At 42.3% G+C, this 18,078-nt stretch overlaps 1 protein-coding gene across 3 annotated transcripts in view; it reads left to right on the top strand.

Annotated features, from left to right (window-relative positions):
• The window catches only part of TMEM178B (transmembrane protein 178B), a 213,430-nt gene that overhangs the window by 99,457 nt on the left and 95,895 nt on the right, over positions 1-18,078 (top strand). Inside the window, exon 3 of one of the 3 annotated variants that reach the window (XM_064420882.1) lies at positions 3,232-3,764. The exons of the other annotated variants lie outside the window; for them this stretch is intronic. Coding sequence (XP_064276952.1) covers positions 3,232-3,515 — 284 coding nt within the window. The 3' untranslated portion in view covers positions 3,516-3,764. Of the gene's footprint in view, positions 1-3,231; positions 3,765-18,078 lie in introns of those variants that run through there. 3 annotated transcript variants of the gene reach the window in all.

Consider the following 18,078-nt stretch of genomic DNA (forward strand, 5'->3'; position numbering starts at 1 on the left):
GTTTTGTTTCCTGGGGGAATAGCTGCCTGGTTGGGCCATGTTCCTCCTCCTGTTGGGTGGCTGGATGCTCTGAGTGAGCACCCAGGTGGATAAACACACCGTGCAATGGGTGAGCAATGGCTCATGAGTCAGGCACCAAGGCTTGCTGTGAATGGGGTGACATCAGGCTGGGGACCTGTCACCAGTGAGGCTCTGCAGGGCTCTGTGCTCTGCCATTTGTTCTTCAGCATCTTCATTAATGACTTGGCTGCAGGACTGGAAGGGATACTGAGGAAGCTTGCAAGAAATAGGAAACTGGGAGGAGTTGTTGATTCCCTGGAGAGCAGGGAGACCCTGCAGAAAGATGTTGACAAATTAGGAGACTGGGCACTCACCAATCAGATGAAGTTCAAGAAGGAAAAATGCCAGATTCTGCTAATTCCTTAGACAAAGTACTTCCCTCTGATGGCTGCCTCATGCAAAGGCTTTATGGACTGGCAACAACTTTCCAGTAACTAAAGATGCTGCTTCTGCCCATACCACAGCATCCTGCAGCTTATTTAAGAAAAAAACTCAAAAAAATGAAATACAAAAAACCCCCAGACAAACCCTCCTCCCCCTCAACTCCCCCAAACCACCTCTATAAACAGATAAGCAAATTAAACAAGTTTAATAGCATCATATGTTAGTGGAAACTCCTGTAAGCCTTACTTTATAAATTAAAGGGGTTTGTTTTCCTTTCCCCCCCTACATAAATATTGAAGAAAACTTAATTTCTAGATGAAAACTTCCTTTTAAAACTTTATATCTATTTTTGGAATTATTTTAAGGGTTGTTGTTAAGAGTTATTAGTAAAATTAAAAATCAGCTTCCTCTAGTTCTAACACTGATTTCTGTGTACATATTTAAGTTTTTAACACAGAGAGTATCACATGTTGACCCTTCTTAAACTTGAATCTAGTGCTTGAAGTTCTTTCTAATTTAATATTCCCAAGATGAAAATAATCTTGACATTGATGTTATCTGGATGGGTAGGATATTAAATATTAGATTATCTTTTAGCTTGCCAAACTTTCTATTTTATTCCCACAGCAGAATCGTAGTCCAGTCTGCTGTAGAAATACCAGTAGTGATATAATCCCAGTACAGTGGAAGGGTCCCCCGAAATAATGTATATTTGACGTTGTTCCCTCCTTCCCGTTGAGAGCAGGTGGATGCTTAGACCCCATGATCCTGGGTGGAATTGTCTTTGATGATGAAGTGGACCTTCATTCTGTATTGAAGGCTGATGCTAATTCCTCTTCCCCATTAAGAAACTGCCACCAAAGAGCAAACTTATTTCCTTGTGTTTTGACAGAAGATGAACAATGGCATTTGCAGAAGCAATTTGGGAGAGTGTCAAAGCTGTCAGCAAAACCAGAGGTGTCTTTCACTGTGTGTGTTCATGTACAGAAGCTTTGTATTTTGAAGGTATCAGCTTTTTTCTTCCCAAGTATATCCATGTGATCTGGTAGACGTGAAAGGATGGACATGTACAGGAATGCAAATTGCTGTCACGATTCTTTTTTTTTTTTTTTTTGGTAGCTTTAGCGTTGAGAGGGATTTTCAGCATCTGAAAGCACAATTATCTTCAGGGAAAATGGCTGGGAGATAGATCCTAATCCTTTTTTGCCTTGTACCATCTCTGGTCCTGTACATCACTGCAAAAGGGACTTCACAGTGCCACCATTTTGATCTGGTGGCATTCTGCAGGGCCCAGTGAATGGCTCTGCATGGTGCCAGTCTGGTTTTCTTTTTAAATAAATTGCTTTAGTATGGTGCTGTGCAAGAAAGAGCTTCACCAGGATTGCTGGGCCATCAGTTCAGCTTGGTGTCCCTTTTGATGCATGGCACAGGACATCTTTGTTGAGAGGCCAGAGGTGATTCCTGTCCCTCTCTTTGCTGCAGGTGATGGTGGAGCTGTTTGGGTCACTCACTTGTCCTAGGGAAGTTCTCAGCAAGAGTTTGTGCACAAGGGAGGGTGGATGTGTTGTGTTTGTTTCGAGGTGTGTCTCCAAGATGAGCTGTGCTTGCTCTTGAGCTGGCATATTTGTGGCAGCAGACAGGGCTGGGGATTGTTATTGACTTAGGCTAAACACATGGAGGATGAGGGAGTAGGTCCTATTTTTTTATGGCTCTGTGAGTCAGGCTTCTTGGATGCAACTCCTAATCCCGCAACTGTCCTTTGTAACCACAGCCTTGCTTGCACAACATCTTCATGCTGACAAAAAAAGATGGCACCTTTTTTTGCTGTATTGTAATGATGATAATAAAAGTCAAAATTATTTTGAGATTGTGAGCTGAAAGCATCTCTGTAAAATAGATTGTTATTTTGATTAAATTATTTAAATTATTTTGATTAAATTATTTAAATTAATTTTTGTTTTGTTGAAAACAAAAACAAAAAATTCAATTTTTTTTTCAAATTTTCAAAACGATCTTCAAAACAATTTTCAAAGAAATAGTTTTTAATTGTACATTGTTTGAGCAATCAGTTTCTTGCAGGAATACAGGTCAAGATCACAGCTTTTTATATAATTTAAAAAAGCATTTGGTAGCAGTCTAACAGCACATACCTTAGAAAATTCAAGCACAGTAATCTCCACAGAAAATACTTCAGATTTTGCCCTTTTATCTTTCTTTTTCAATTCAGAGTTTCTTCCTGGCATACCCTGCAGATAATATTCCTGCCTGAAGACATGCCGCCCTTCTCAATACCCAAATTTTCATTTTCTCACATCAGTGGCTGTATATTAAGGAGTGGGTGGTAGAGGGAAGGATATTATTTGACAGCTAATATTGTAAATTCTGTCTAATATGGTTTGTATATGGAAACAGTAATAGCTACTGCTGCTGTGGTTTTGTTGCTGCGGGGAAAATGCAATAAATAGGACTTTCAGAGGAAGATCTGGCAATGAAGAAAAGCTTTAGGATTTCATTTGTTCCCCTTGTGCTACCACTAAATCTCCCTTCTCATGTTGCTGAAATAAAACATAGATCTAAACAGATCCTGGCATGCCATGGATGTACCACATGAAGACAAAGTACATGGATGCTTTTTCCCATTCAAATTCATCTGTAGGGTCCTTTGTGGAAAGCAATGACATGGTGTTTTATAATACCTTCCATTTCAAGTTCTCAAAGCACTCTCCAAAGACATGAGATTGCTCATCTTTATTCTTTCCTGTTGGCATTTTTGTTCTCCTTTAACAGGTGAAGGAGATGGGATGCTCCATAACCATAACTTGAAGCCAGTAGCAAAATGGAGAAGAATGTTACATTTCTACCCCTCTTTGCCAATCAGGCTGTACTTCTGCCTTGCAACCTTAGCAGTGTCTGCTACTGCGCATGATTTATTGGTTCTGTTGCTCACAGCTCCATGGTTTCCTTCTTTGCTCTTTGCTTTCACCAAGGCACTCAAGCATGTCAAAGACTGCAGAACACATATTAAGGAACAGGACTGTAAAGGAATAAGATGCAGCTTTATGGCTTATTGAAATAAAGGCTTGCATTTTTTGTGTGCCGTGGCAGTAAAAGAAGGAAACAAAATGGTGCTCTTGCTCTCCTTCCTTTCCATATGTAGGCTGTGTTTCTTGAGATCCTTGGAGGAAGCTGCTTCCTGACTTCTAAAGCTGCTTGAATACACGGTGTGGTAACAGAACAAAAATTCTGTGTTTTATTACAACACTTTTTCCAGAATCACTGAGGAATATTTGATTAGCCAGAAAGTCCTATGACATAGCCTGGAGATGTGATGAGTGTGTTCATGAGCTGGTTGGTTTGCTTCTCTCTGTCCATTGCTGCATGTCTGAAGGCAGGCAGAAAGAGGGCAATGGGCTCTCTCAGCTGGTTCAGAGTTCTTTGTGTTTATCATGTGTTTCATTTTCCACAGGGATGATGGTGTTTTTTGTGCAGTGCCAAGGTGCTTTTCAGTGAAGCATTTTTGAAGGCTCAGCTAAGGGGTGTTCCTTAAGCCTTAAAACTTTTTTGGTTCAGGCAGGGCTTAACAGGTGTTTTTCTTGACTGAGCTGGCCTATCACTGCTGGAATGAACTGCAGTATCTGCACATCTAAGGCCAATTCACATCACAGATTGGACTCTCTAGAGTTTTATGCCAGAACTTAATCTTTCTCCCCTCAATCCTGAGTGTTACCTGTCTATTGTTTAGTCTTTCCATAGTCTGTTAATATGACCAATGTCATATCCTTAGTTGTGAATCTCTGCATAATCTAAGATGTACAATTTCTCCGTCTTCTCCCCTTTCTGTAATCCAGTAATTGGGAAAATCTCACCAAATGCATTTGTTTTAGTAAACAAATCTTTCAGCACATCTGATCTCTCTAGCTGGGGTTTTCCTGATGACCATCTCTATTAGCTGGGTGATGATATGGTGCTCCTTTTGTGGCTACATGAAGCTGGGCCCTTCAGGATTTTTGAGGATTGGGAGTCAGTAAAATAAAATAAATAGAGTGATTATATGCAGTAACCTAATTTCTGCCCAAGATAATTAAACCAAATTTTATTTTTCTGACTACAGTGAAACAAAATGCAGCAAGGATTTTAAAAGTGTCTTCAGAAGCTTCAAAGGTGCTTTTTCTTCTGATGATCTCTGATTCTGATTTTCTTCTGTTGGTCCAAGGAGGCCCATTTGGTGCCTTCACTCAGAGTTTTTCTTGTAAGGACTTCTGCTTTCTATCTGCAGTGCACCATATAGACACTGGCTCCTCTCCTGACTTGCAACATTTGAACCTGGGGAATCCTTCAGTAGAGGCAGCTGTGATCTGGCCAATCCCCAGCTCTTGCTGACAGGGGGTCACTTTTACTGGTTTTTAAAATTTTCCTCTTTGGAAAGGGTTGACTGACAAATCTGAAAGATCACAACCATTGTTTGTAGTGTTGTGGCTGATCATTTTCACATGGTACCCTGTCCATCCTTGGATCATTTGCTCCTTCCCATGGCTGGATTGAAGAGTATCTAATTCAGCCTGGTGGTGCTGAGTGTGCCTGTGTAAGGCTCTACAGCTGCACCCCTTGTGCCTACTCCAAATTTTTGTCCATCCTAGTGTGTAACTTCTCTGTGTGTCACTGGTTGCAGAAGGGTTAACTAGATGTAGGCTTAGTCTATTCATACATGAGATTCAGAGGCCCAGATGGTGTGCTTAATTACTCTGGCCAGCTCTGGCACCATCCCACTCCTGAGGGAATTAAATGAGGAATGGTGTGTCAGACACTGTTCCTTTCTTTTCTCCCCAGAGCACTTTGGTATTACAAGCTCCACAGCACATTAGGCCTAGCTCAAACATCCCCGAGACAAAGTGGCTTTGGGGTGCTGGCTGGCCCTTAGGTTCCCAGCTGGGGTTTTACACACTCTGTGTGCCATCAGGCTGCTCTGGGAGTGCCTCATTACAAGTGACTCCAGGACACCATTTTCTTTGCAGGAGCAGTCAAATTCCAATCCATGAGCATGGCTGTAATGCTCACAGCTCACAGAGCCTCAAAAACATGATCAGTGCTTGCTCTGCAAGGTTTATTTTTAATCCTGTCTCCCTGTCCCTTGGTATCACATGCATGGAAACACCCTATCTTGGTGGCTTGCCTGGCAACATACCTGCCTTTGGCCAGAACTTAGAGGGCTGATCCCCATTTGCTGTCAGGAGGGAAAACTCAAACCATATTCACAGGATGTACGGTCTCTATTTTTGTTTCTTGCATGTGCGTCTCTGCAGAGCGAGGCTGAACATCAGAGAAATGCAGATGCCCCCATGGCAGGGTATGAGCCAGCTCCAGATGGTGCAACTCAGCCTTTCCCAAGGAGTTATGGCCTGGCTGCAGTGGTTGAGTCCCGAGCTGGGCTCTTGCTTGCAGTGCCAGGTCTGTTAGCAGCTGTTAGGAGGAAGCTGGCTGTTCTTCTCTTAGCAGAGCAATGACCAACACACATCTGCCTTGATGTACTTCCCACATTCACTCTTCCCATATCCACTGGGAGTTTTAAGTGACAGAAATTCTGGAGAATGAATATTTTTAGCTGGGACTGCTGCAGTTAATATTGCATTAAAGATTATCAAAGTACTTCAAATTTTGAAATCCTGTTTTCAACTGAGCCTGGGAGGCATTCTGCATTTGGCAAAGATTTGTCATACTTGCTTTCTGGTCTGAAATAAAGCTTTTTAATTTTTTCTTTCCTATCACATCCTTTCAAATAAGAACAAAGTTAGTTATTTATTCCTGGGAAAAATAAAAGAGGAGGGTATGTCTTTTAGGTGGTGATGGTTTTCTTAAGCTGCTTTTCAGTGGTAATAGCAGATGTTTGAAAGTTGTGATTTAAGGCAGTAATGCTCCTCACTGGAGAATGATGTGTGGCCTTTTTTCAAAGGAAATTGGGTTTGATTTTACCACACTATTAGCACTGAAAATCACATACTGAGCCTGTACTGTGGAGTGTTTTTCCTGGGCTTAAGTGTGCATCTCAGAAATGAGGCACTGTACGTGAGTGAATGAACTTCACTCTGCAGTCAACTGGGTGGGCCTCAAAAGACCTTTAAAAGCACAGGCTGTTTTTCATGTGGTTTGAAAAACTTAAGGTAAGAAAAGTGTGTCCCACAGTGCCTGCTATTCCACCAGTCAAAATGCCCTTGTTGCCTGGGGAAATGCACTCAGCTCTAAAAGTCAAGAGGTCATGAATCCTATTTCCAGGTCTGTACTTCACAACTCCTATTTAGTGTGTCTGGTGCTGAACAAGCTGGAGTTTGAGAGATGAGGTTGTTATGGAAATAGTTGCCACTGGGGAACAGCACAGGGCCTTGATCCAAGGGCAACTAATTTTTATTTGACCACTTTAAGGGGTTTTGAAAATCCCATGCTGAATGTGTAGTGCAGAGATTTTAGGAGGAGAATTAACACAGCCCCTGAGGATGGCTGTTCTCCACAACAGTGCCTCAACTGAGGTTACATGTGACTCTAGTCCCCAGTCTCCTCAGAAGCTGCCATTGAGGAGTCTGCACACTTCTCAAACAAAATTTGGTGAGAGCACCATTCTGGTCTTTAGCCAACTAGTTTCTATTTTTGGATACTTTATGTCCCTGTGGCTTCAAGTGTATCTCTTTAGATACTCTGCTTCTTTCTCATTAAGTGACCAGATATAGTCACTGTAAAAAAGTAAATGGAGAAACCCATATTGCATTTGAGTGTGAATGTCAGTGTTGTCTTGAGCCATGCATGCACTCATGTCTTTGGTCCATGCCTGCCCTGGAGGTCTCCTGGTTTTCTGCAAGGACACAAGAGAGGGATGCTTTTCAATGGGATTGTCTGAACTGTAGGACACAATTGCAGGGCATTGGGTGTCAGTGGAGAAGGGGGATGCGTGTCACTTCAGGCACAGGTTTCTGGCTTTGCCCTCTGCAGGCTGGTCAACTGGATATGCAGCTGGCCCCTGAGTGGGACAGACAGGGTGGCTGTGAGGGGCATGTGAAAGCCAGCAGCTTCCTTTCCTGTCTCACAGAGCCTGGGAGCCTTTTGCAGCCAGCCTGGAAGGCGATAATCATGAGAGGGATAATGGCTTGTTTTGGGTTAATAGATCTTGACAGCCTAATTTCCCCTGGTGAAAATAAAAGGGAATAAATCTTACAAATACTGTAAAATCAATAGCTTGCAGTGAAGGGGATGACAACAGAACCTTACATCTACAGCACATTTTTTTGGTGAATTGTTCATTTCACTTTCATGTGGATAGGTTCCCTGTGGCTTTGCTAGAGCCATGTAATCCTCCATTCTTCTTTCTGTCATGCCTATCTCTTCAGTGCTTTTGTTTTACTTGCCTCTAAGTAAGGAATCTTAAGCCTTGAGCTTGTTGGAGGGGAGTGCTGCCTTGCTGGGAAAGATCTACAGTGCTCTCACATCTTGGAGGCTGCGCTTCCTTCTTCTCTTTGGCATGCACAGCTAACCTGGTTACAGGTCTTTATCTGTAAATAGGTAACCTTATCCTGAACCTCCAAAGTAACACAGCCGTGGGAGCCTTTGCTCGCCGCTCTCCAGAAGACCAAAACCTCTGTAATGTTATTGACCTGAAATATTGACAGTCACCATTGGATTTTTTTGCAAGGTCAGTGTTTAGGATTTGTGCACTGAGCAGCCAGAAGCTTCTCCAGATAAATTTGCAAATCCACTAAGGATAGGCTGCAATGAGTTGGGATTGGGAGCATTACAAAAATAGAAGATCATGAAATAGGAAGCAGTAAAACAGAGCGATGGGATCCTTGCTGGTACACACTTCATCAGCCAAGGCACAAGTGTCCCTCTGCACAGAGCAAGCTTGAGGAGGACCTTAAGCTCTAACCTTGAGGAACTTTTGGCTCCATGGACTGAGCAATCCTCCCATAGTAATCTTGAGGAATAAGATTGGGATAAGGTGTTTTCTTGCTATTTGATTCCTTGTGAATGAAGATTAGTGGGATGAACGGTCTCTATTCTGAGCTCTTGTGGACCCTACTTTAAAGCCAAGGTGAAGGAACTACCTGTTTTCCAATTTTCAAATATTACAGATTATTTAGGTCACTAAAACCTGTGGAAAAAAGTTACTGTACTCTCAGAGATAGAGAATCACACAACAAGGATTTAAGAGAAGCCTGTGTGAGTGGTTAATCCAACCTCTCAATTATAGGGCTTTGGCTCTTTCCTGTCAAAGTATTTACTCTTGAGTTTTGCTTAAAGTTATGGCTTTCCTTAAAAGGAAAGAAAATTCCCACTTTCTTTTCCTTCTAAATGCAGACATTTTTGGGCAAAGTCAGGTGAACTCTTTTCCTCAGCCTGTTCCAGTTTCCCACTTCTTCACTGCTGAAGGACACTGAGAGGCAAAGAGCTTCTCTTATGTCAGGGTGCTGTCCAAGTGAGGGCACTGCCTTGATCTGAAACTCCTGCCTCTGAAACAGTCTTCCTCTGTGATGTTGAACTTGTTCTCTCTTAACTCCAGTATTTCTTCTGTCAGATGGCTTTTTCCTTCTGTTTCCCTTTTCTGTGTCTTCATCACATAGTTTTAGACGGCTCAGACTCACTGTCATCACTATGTACAGTGCCCATTCAGTGATATCCTCTACTTTGTTGGCATTTCTATTATTACATGTAGAAAAAAAGCACTGGTGGGAGAAGCCTTGTGAGGGGTTTTCCACTGACAGTTGATGTTTCCTTTGAGATTTTCTTCCTCTGCCACCTGTTCTGTGTTCTGTTATCCCTGCTCTTCCCCTGTGTATTTTCCGTTTATAGTCTTGATGATTTGATGCTATGTGTTTTCCTCTCTTGTTACCATCCAGGGGCTGTGGGGACACTTTGCATAAAGTAACTTAAACTGAAGTGTGTTTTAAAGAAGCAGAAGTATCACTCTTGGTGTTGCACCCAGAGACTAAAATTGCTTTCAGAAAGGGCTGGTCTTTTGCTGCTTCCTCCCCTTAGAACAAGACAGAATCTCTATTGCCCCTCTACATTAGGGCAATGGAGATTAGAATTCTGCTGATTTCAAGTGGTACCAAGTGAAGAGCAACATTAATGAATTTATGCACAGAAGTTAATTTAAATTATACAGGTAGTTAGTTATGTTTCCTCATAGCACTTTTTTGGTGCAAAAAAAAAATAAATCAAGAAATAGAGTCCTTAGAATTCTGCCTCTCAGTTGTGAAAGGTAAACAAAAATCAATATGCTGTAGGCAGTCTTTGTTTTCAGAAAGGAGTGAGATATCAGGCTGGGCAGAGAATCCCCTAGTGACTCCTAGTCATAGTACAAATTTTCCTCTGGTGGAGTAACTGATGAAATAATCATAATATTTAACAGTAATGATAATAGGTGGTTCACAAGTAGATTCTTTTCAGTCAGAGATTACAGTACTCCCTTCTTACAGATATGTTCTGATATAGGTGTTAGAAGATACATAAGCCCTCGACAGTAAAATACTTTGCAAATTTCCTTCAGCAAGTAATCAGTGCCAGCCATTGGAAATGGGATCATTAGTGATGTACTTCAGTGGTTACAGAGAGGGTTTGGTGCAGGAAGGATCTACTCGGTGGGAAAATGAATCTGTAGTTATGAAGGTATGAAAGCACTTTCTGTCCTTGGGAGAGATGGAGCCTCTTTTTTCTGTGCAGGCCATGGAAAATGAAAATGTTATCCTTGTGCCAGAAGATTGTTTATGTCAGTGGAAGTGGCAGAAGGAAAAATAGAGGTACACAATTGGAAGTGACCTCTTAACTTTCCACATATCTGTGAGATGTATGCAGGTGAACACTGTGTGTGCACTGCTGATGATAGTCCATGAGTTGTGTTCCAGGAATAAAGCCTCCCTGGATGTATCTGGCTTTAATTCATGGAGAGAGAACTGAACTAGGTGCTTTTGATAAAGCTGACTTGTAGGACTGAAGCTTCCCTTCTGCTTTGGGCTTCTGCACCCCAGGCACAGCAGGCTACCATGTCAGGAGGTGGCTGCTAAGCTGTAACTTGTATAAGCTATCACGAGGAACAACAGAGGTCATGACGGTGCTGCAAATGTGTGGGAAGCTGGGGCTGTGAAGGGGCAGCTTGGGGGAAAATGGAATAATATGAGTCTCACACTTGCTCTCTGAAACTTGGCAGATATGTGAAAGTCATTTGTCTTGAGTCATTCATCAGGTCAGTGACAGAGCCAGAAATAGCATCCAGGTTTTCTGATTGCTAGAGCTACCATCATATCTCCAAAACCATATTGCCTCTCAAAAGTTACTTCAAAAGTAAGAAAGGGATCTTTCACTTTCCTACCCATACAGCTCTTTGATGTGGCCAGGCAGGTGCTCTTGAATCGTGGCTGTATATTCAAAATCTGTGGCAGGTCCATTTTGAATAAGAGTTAAAAATTATTTTTTCATGTGGTGAGGATCTTTTGCTATGGCAGGCAGAGGCAGAACCGTGATACTAGAGATAAAATGAGTTATCTCTTTGCACTGCAGCTTTCAAGGTGACCTTTGTGTTAAAAAAACTACCTTGAATGTAAATCAGGAAATCTTATGTACTTGTTTATGACTTAGGAAATGCAGTTTAAACATATGCTTTTACAGACACCTAAGAGAGAACCTCTAGGAGCCTTCTGCAGGTATTGTGACTCATACACTATTCAGCATAACGATGTAAAATCATGCAGACCTCACTGGTATGGAAATCAAGCCTTGGGAGGATTAGTTAAGCAAGAACCTGAGCCTAAGTCCTCTGAATTCAATCCTCTGGGGTTTCAGTCAGACCTTGTGTGCCTTTTTCCTGCTCCTCACCCTGATCTAGTGTTCCAGGTGCAGCTGTGACCTGTGACTTGGTGTGGACCTCCAGCAATTTGTTCAGGTTGTGCGCTAACTGTACTTCTTTTCTGAGAAGTCTGCCTTCATAGAATGTTTTTTCTCTGGCATGACACTTCTCTATACAGCATCTTTCCCTTTTAGGCCTTGCATAGATTCTCAATGAAACCTGGCTGCAGGCGAGTGCTAGGTAAGGCATGAATAATCATAGTTGTAATTTAAAGGGTCTTGTAGCTTTGCCATATTGACGAGTGCAGCACTGGAAAGCAGGCACCATGAGCATGCCTCTACAGGCAAAGCAATACAGAAAGTGTTGATTTTTCTTTCAGCAATGAATATTGTGCTCAGCAACATTTTCACATCAGCTGTGGGGTGTTCAGTGTTGCCTGGTATTGACTGCGTCCATTGCAAGGTAGCAGAGACTAAGCTTAACCTGCAGGCACCCTCCTGCCATGCCACACCATATCTGGGGCTGGTAGGGGTGGGGCAAAACCTGTCCTGAACCTGTCCAGCACAGACCCTGTGCTTCCATGAAACACCGGGCATTTAAAGATTTTAAAGGCTTGAGATGATATGACTTCTATGATATTCCTAAATCCCGTCAGGTCTTAGGGGCCAGGGGGGGAGGTGGAAATGCATTTTGTATGTGTGCTATTCTATTACTATTTTATTTCCTAAAAGAAGGTAAATTTGGAATTGGGATTGCAATCAAAACAAAAACAATAAAGAAATCCTAAAATGCCAACAGAAGTTGAAAGAGTCTTTCTGGGATGGGACATCTGTTCTGGTGCTGTCATGCCTGTGCCCTCCCCTGAGTGGGATCTCATGTCTCATTGGCTTTTGCTGACTTGAAATCTGTCTTTCTATTTACATCTTAAATGAGTATTTGTCTTGATTTGGCATTTATTGACTGTTTAATATTTAAACACACTTAATAATTCCTGAAATGAAACCATTTTCATGTAAATATGGACTTCTAGTCTCAGCAAGGTCAGGCATCAGCAGTAAAAAGATAAAAAGCCCAAAGTAGAGACAGCGTTAGTATAAAAACCACAGTTCCCTGTCTCAGTAAACGTGTTGTGAACTTGTCTCTGCACTGGTAGCAGCAGGGCAAAGACTCCTCTGGGAATGCAGTGCTTCACTCAGCTCTGGTGTGAGAGGGCTGGTTACAGTCCTGACACCACCCCCTTGACTATGGCAGCGAGGAGGGCAGGCAGCAAATGGCTCACTCTCACTCTGTCCCTGGGGACGTTGGGTGCCATCACTGCCCGGGCACCAGTGGTGCCCCGTCTGCAGGGGGTGGTAGATGGTGATGATGACATGGCCTCTGGCATGGCAGCTTTTGTCACTTCACAATCTCCTCACAGATTTCACTTTCTGACCTGACATTGTTTCCTTCAACTCCATTTTCAGGAGCCAGCTCTCTGCTCTGGCTCCATTTGGGTAGAGGTTTTTCTGAAGGCAAATTCCTTGAGCCCCCCCACCCCTGGGTGTCCCTGCCACTGCAGGTGCTTCCTGCGTGAAATTTCTAGCCTCTCACCCTGCAAACCTGCTGTCCAGAGAACTGTTTTATGCAGAAGTTCCCCTTCAGTCTAGTTGGAGTAATCCTGAGAAGGTTTAAAACAAAACAACAAGCACGCAAAAAATATTCTGTAGAACAATTCTGCCTGTGCTAAGTTAGTTCTGCATCATGCAAATTTACTTAGTGGGGCATGAGAGATTCTCAAATTCAGTGTAAGTACCAGAGAACTCCTCTGTATAAATAAAGGCATGGAAATAGCTTTCCATCAGGAAGCAGCTCTGATCTGTATCGCCACAGAGTACCCTAATGCCTGGTCATCACCTTTATTTTCCACTTATGTTTTCCAATGTACTCAGTGAAATCAAGTGGTTGCGAATCTTAGGAATCAAGATGTGCAGTTTGGCCACTTTCAGGCCTTTGGGGTGCAGACAAAGAGCTCAATATAAAAATAATAGGATATGGTCTCATTCTTCATGGCCATTTGTAGTGAATTTGTTGGTGTTGCAACTGTCTGTCAGGGTAGGGCTTGAGCAGATGTCATTTCCAAACTTGTTGCTGTTTCCTTGGAGAGTAAACCCAGGCAGATGGGAATGACAGGGTTGCAGTGGTTTCCCCACTTATGTGGACCCCAGGACTTAGAGGTGTGCTGCAAAATGCACCTTCCCTTCAGTGAAGCCAAAGAACTAATTCAATTGTGGTTTTCTACCTTTTTCTATAGCTACTGGGAAGTATTTTAAGAGCAGTGTGTGTCCTTGCTCAAATCCAGTGACGAGTATTTTCCACCTGCTGAATGCTTTCACTTCATGAATCTATTGCTCCTCTTGGCTATTCGGTGGAGCCTAATAAGGCCTATCCTGAGAGCTATTTATCTATGTCCTGATGCTGGGAACACTGACAGTCAGACTGGAGAGTGTGTGCTCTGCATGCTGAGCCATGTGCTAAAACAGCACGCTGCAAAATATACATCCTGTCATCTGTGCAGGCACACAGTGAGCCTACATAAAAGGAAGGATAGGGAAAAGCCCACAGGATAATAATCAATTGTTTAGCAGCCAACACTCAAGAAACTCTGTGGCTTTTCTAAGAGCAAAGAGTGAGAAACCCTCCCTGCTCTGAGAGAAACTGCGGTTGTGATAGTAGAAATGTTATTGGTGGTTAATGTTTCAGACTATTCAGAGCAACAAGGATACTTCTATCAGTTTTGAAGTTCATATGACTAAATACAAACCTTAAAATAAATTGAAAAAACCCTTGGAGGTTTTAGAGAAGTTTAGATTATGAATTTGAAGCTAAACTTTAGAGTTTCAAATCCCTGTGCATTTGGAAGGGTTTGAAACTTGAACTGAACCTTGTAGCTTTGAAGCACCTTACACATTTGTTTTTTTTCCTGTTCCTCCTCCATTTTTCACTCCCTGTGTTCCATCAGTGATCTCCAAAGTCTAATCCTGTATCCATTGGAGGCAATCTAAATTTCTAGTGATGTCAAGTATCACTGGCTAATCTTGTTAATGATTGCTGTGGAATTTCTGTGTTTTTCCATTGTTATGAAGAACCTGTCCCGTACCCTCAGTGTCTTGTATTAAATAGGGAATAGACCAGTTGTGATGGTCTCTGTTGCATACATAGACTTTGTAAGCCTTAATATTGTTACAAGGAATAGAATTGTTATATTTGTAGCTTGTGCCATACAAAATTCTTTAACTTTAAAAAAAAAGCTGATTTCTTTATCAGTCTGATAGGTTATAACTGAGATATCTGGATAGCGACATACTTAACTTGTAGTATCACAGGTGTTGCAGTTGGCACATGTGTGTTTTTCACTCAAACCTACCAGGACTGGGGAATCTCTGGTGTGCACACTAAAGAGTGATTTGCATGCCAAATCTCTTTTGGGCATGGAAGGGCTGGACATGCAGGGAAAGAAGAAAAAAAAGGAGCAAGGCTGGATTTTAGCATTCTTTGTCACTTGTGCCGCTAGGGCTTTGTGGCTGCTTCTTTTGTGGTGGAATGTGCCAACACAACACCAATGAGTGGCACCTCTTGGTCCCACTCTCCTCTCTGGCAGATATGAGAGCCTGTGTGGAGGCCAGTGGAGCTCCCTTCCCAAGCATGGGATTCAGCCCTGGACCAGAGGCTCCCCACATGTGCCTTATTCGTGTTGTGGACTGGCACTGAGGAAGGAGACAAAGGGACTGGTAGCAACAGCTTTGGCAGCGTTAGCAAACCTAGTGGGCTGGGAGAGCTGTGAAAATCTTTACACCTTAATTAATGTGAGTTGGTTCTCTCACAGGCCTGAACTGCCTTGTGAACTGTCCCACCTGCCTTTGCTCAGTTTCCATTGGCTGAGCTGATGTGATTTCAAACCTGTTCCTCTGCATAGATTTCTGTACTGTCCCTTCCTTTGACTCCTCCGGCACATAATCACTTCCAAAAGTCCTAGGTGTTCAGGGCCAGTTCTGATCCTCACAAAATACGCCATGTAAACCCATCCTTTCCCAAGTCTTCAGCTTTATGATTGCTCCAGCTAAAGGCTTAGTACCCTGGGACATTTGAAATACTTAATGTGCTGTCTGAGGGGCTCCAAGTCAGTCATCCTTCAGCTCACACATCACCAGACATGTGACAAAATCAATAAAGTACTAAAAACATTTCTTTGCTTCAGCTTTTTCATTCTGATGGCATGCTCCTTGTATTTGGGGTTCTCTTGTAAGACCAGGATCCTGCCTGTTTTTCTGTACATGACCTCTCCTCTTACAGTGGAATATCTGTGGCATCTTCTAAGAGGGTGATGAGTAAAATTTGGCTTTAAAACTTGCTGTCCTACTTGACAGTAACATCTTGGCCAGCATGGTTGACTGATCACACTGCCTCAACAGCCTCTATTTAATTACCAGCTTATCAAAGTGAATGCTTTTTTTCCTGATCTGACTGTCATTTTGGCTTAAATTGTTTCTTCTAGCAGAAAATTATCAAGGTTTAATGGTTCTTTTTTTTTCAGTCCAGTCCTGCCAGCCTTACAATTTCATTTAAAGACAGACATCTAAGAAGAAAAGAGGCAAGCAAGCTTCTTACACAAAAGCTGTTTGGAGTTTGAAAGCAAGTCTCCAATATCAAGCAGAGTTCTGAGACAGAGGAAGCAGATATCACTGTTGCTGTTAATAAGATAAAAAACCCAATTCAGAATGGCCACAGCAGTCAGAATTAGTCTGGAGGCCTAGGGGGAGTTGCTGTATGAGATATTTTTGCTTTTTTACGGTCAACTACAATGTGGGTTATGTTAGGATCGTGACAGATTAGTATGCCTTCCAGCATTATTCTCCTATCCTATTTTTATTGGAATTTTAGTCAGTGATGGCTAATGAAATTAAGTTCTGGCCTTCTTCTTTGCAGCAGTCCAGCTGAGCATACAGTGGTTAATTTGATGGGATGCAACGGGAGAAATAAATTCCCTGAATTTTGCTGATGGCTGCCAGAGTGCCCCAAGCACCTCGAACCCAGTGTGTGGCTGGGTGCTCTGATTTCTTCAGGGACAGCTGTCTTCATTCATTGGCTGTTTTGTATCTGATGAAAGAAAGAGGTTCTCAAAGAATGCACCTCAAATAGGCCATGAGATTAGAGGCAATTTTTTTGCTTCAGGGCCTTCTTTGGGCCACAAGGATTCAAAAAATAACAGTGAGCAGGGTTAGTAGAACAGCTAACCTTTGTGCTACATTTTTAGGTGCATAAAGAAGGTCATTACCCTTAACCTTATCTCCCATTCCTAGCCAGGGTTTTTTGTTAACTCTTAGCATTTTCACTGTGCATTTGCCACAGCATTATCTTTCTCATGCTGCTTTTTCCTCAGAGCCAGTGAAATAAAAGAGAAAAAAGATGTTTTAATTCCTAGCTAGAGGGGAAAGTGTTATCTCTAAGATGAGTGTGGAGACTATAAAAATGTGAAATGAGTTAGCTTTGTAGGGGTGCTGGCTGCTCACAGATTACTCTTTTTGGTTCTGGTGCTCTCTGACACATAAAGAGCTTTACCCTAGAACTGTGTCCATCCATCTTAATGCTAAGTCATCAGAACCTGATGTTACAGGGAAGCATTTTCCTCCTTGGACTGCAGCTGTGGAAGGAACAAGCAGATAATCTCTTTTGCTGGTACCCTGCATTTTCATAATTTCTTCTCCTGTTGTGTGGTGGATTTACTATGGGCTTTACATTCCCAGACACTGAGTCCTGTGCTTTACTTCTGAATGAGGACATCAAAGGCAACAGAAATGCATATTTCTGCCTCCCACCAGCGCACCTGAATACTTACCTAGGAGATAGAAGGTGAGAAGTTGGTAGTTTGGTTCTCAGACCTGGTTTTGTTATTGTGTGGTAATGTTGGTACCACATGAGTGCACTGTTTTCTGTTTATGTGTTGCATTATTTATTTTCTGTGACATTTCAGTCTGTTGTGAAACTGCTAACTCCTTTTTCATAGTTGACCAAAAAGTCATAAAAGGGAACAACTTTCATTTTACTTTCATTTTGTGTTGAGTTGATTTGGATTGTTGCTGGTGACCCCAAATGAAAGGCTTACTGTCCCATTGCCACTGACCTGACCCATGCAGCTGCTCATTCTTATGTCACCTTTGTGGCTACATAAAGGTTCTCTGGGTGAAAGGTGATGCTGCAGAACAGTTAGAGCGAAAACACTGAAGGGGTGCTCACTTGACGTGGTGCATAACACAGGAAAGAGGCAAGTCAAAAAACACTGTAGAGACTATAAACTGAAAAAATGGGAATGAACATGAAAACCTGCAAATGGGCTTCAGGTAGTCCAGATCTTTCTGGGACTTTGAACAGATTTTTCTATGGACTTTTCTCTAGTGAATTGTAAGGAATAAGCATTAATATCAGGATAACTGCAAGTATAAAGGACTTGACAGCCACAAAGGATGTATGTTTGGAGTTCTGGAGACTGAACTTTTTCCTCTTTACCTTGTAGTATGCTTTCATACTGATTAAGTTCAGGGCAGTGTGTGTATAAAATGCCCTTAATCAGCATCCCCTATTTCTCCACTGCAGGCATTTTACACCTGCCCTTGATTTGCACTCACAGTGTGTGAGTGCAAATCACTATACAAGGCAATCAAGCCTGCATGCTTGAGAATTACTTTGGTAATTCACAGTTTATTTCAGTTGCATTCATGGAAGTGTACTGGTTTTTACTTAACACCTTAAGATCCTCTAATCAGAATGTGCAACTGCCT

Source organism: Passer domesticus, chromosome 5 (genome assembly GCF_036417665.1).
Source record: "Passer domesticus isolate bPasDom1 chromosome 5, bPasDom1.hap1, whole genome shotgun sequence".
Classification (NCBI taxonomy): Eukaryota; Metazoa; Chordata; class Aves; order Passeriformes; family Passeridae; genus Passer; species Passer domesticus.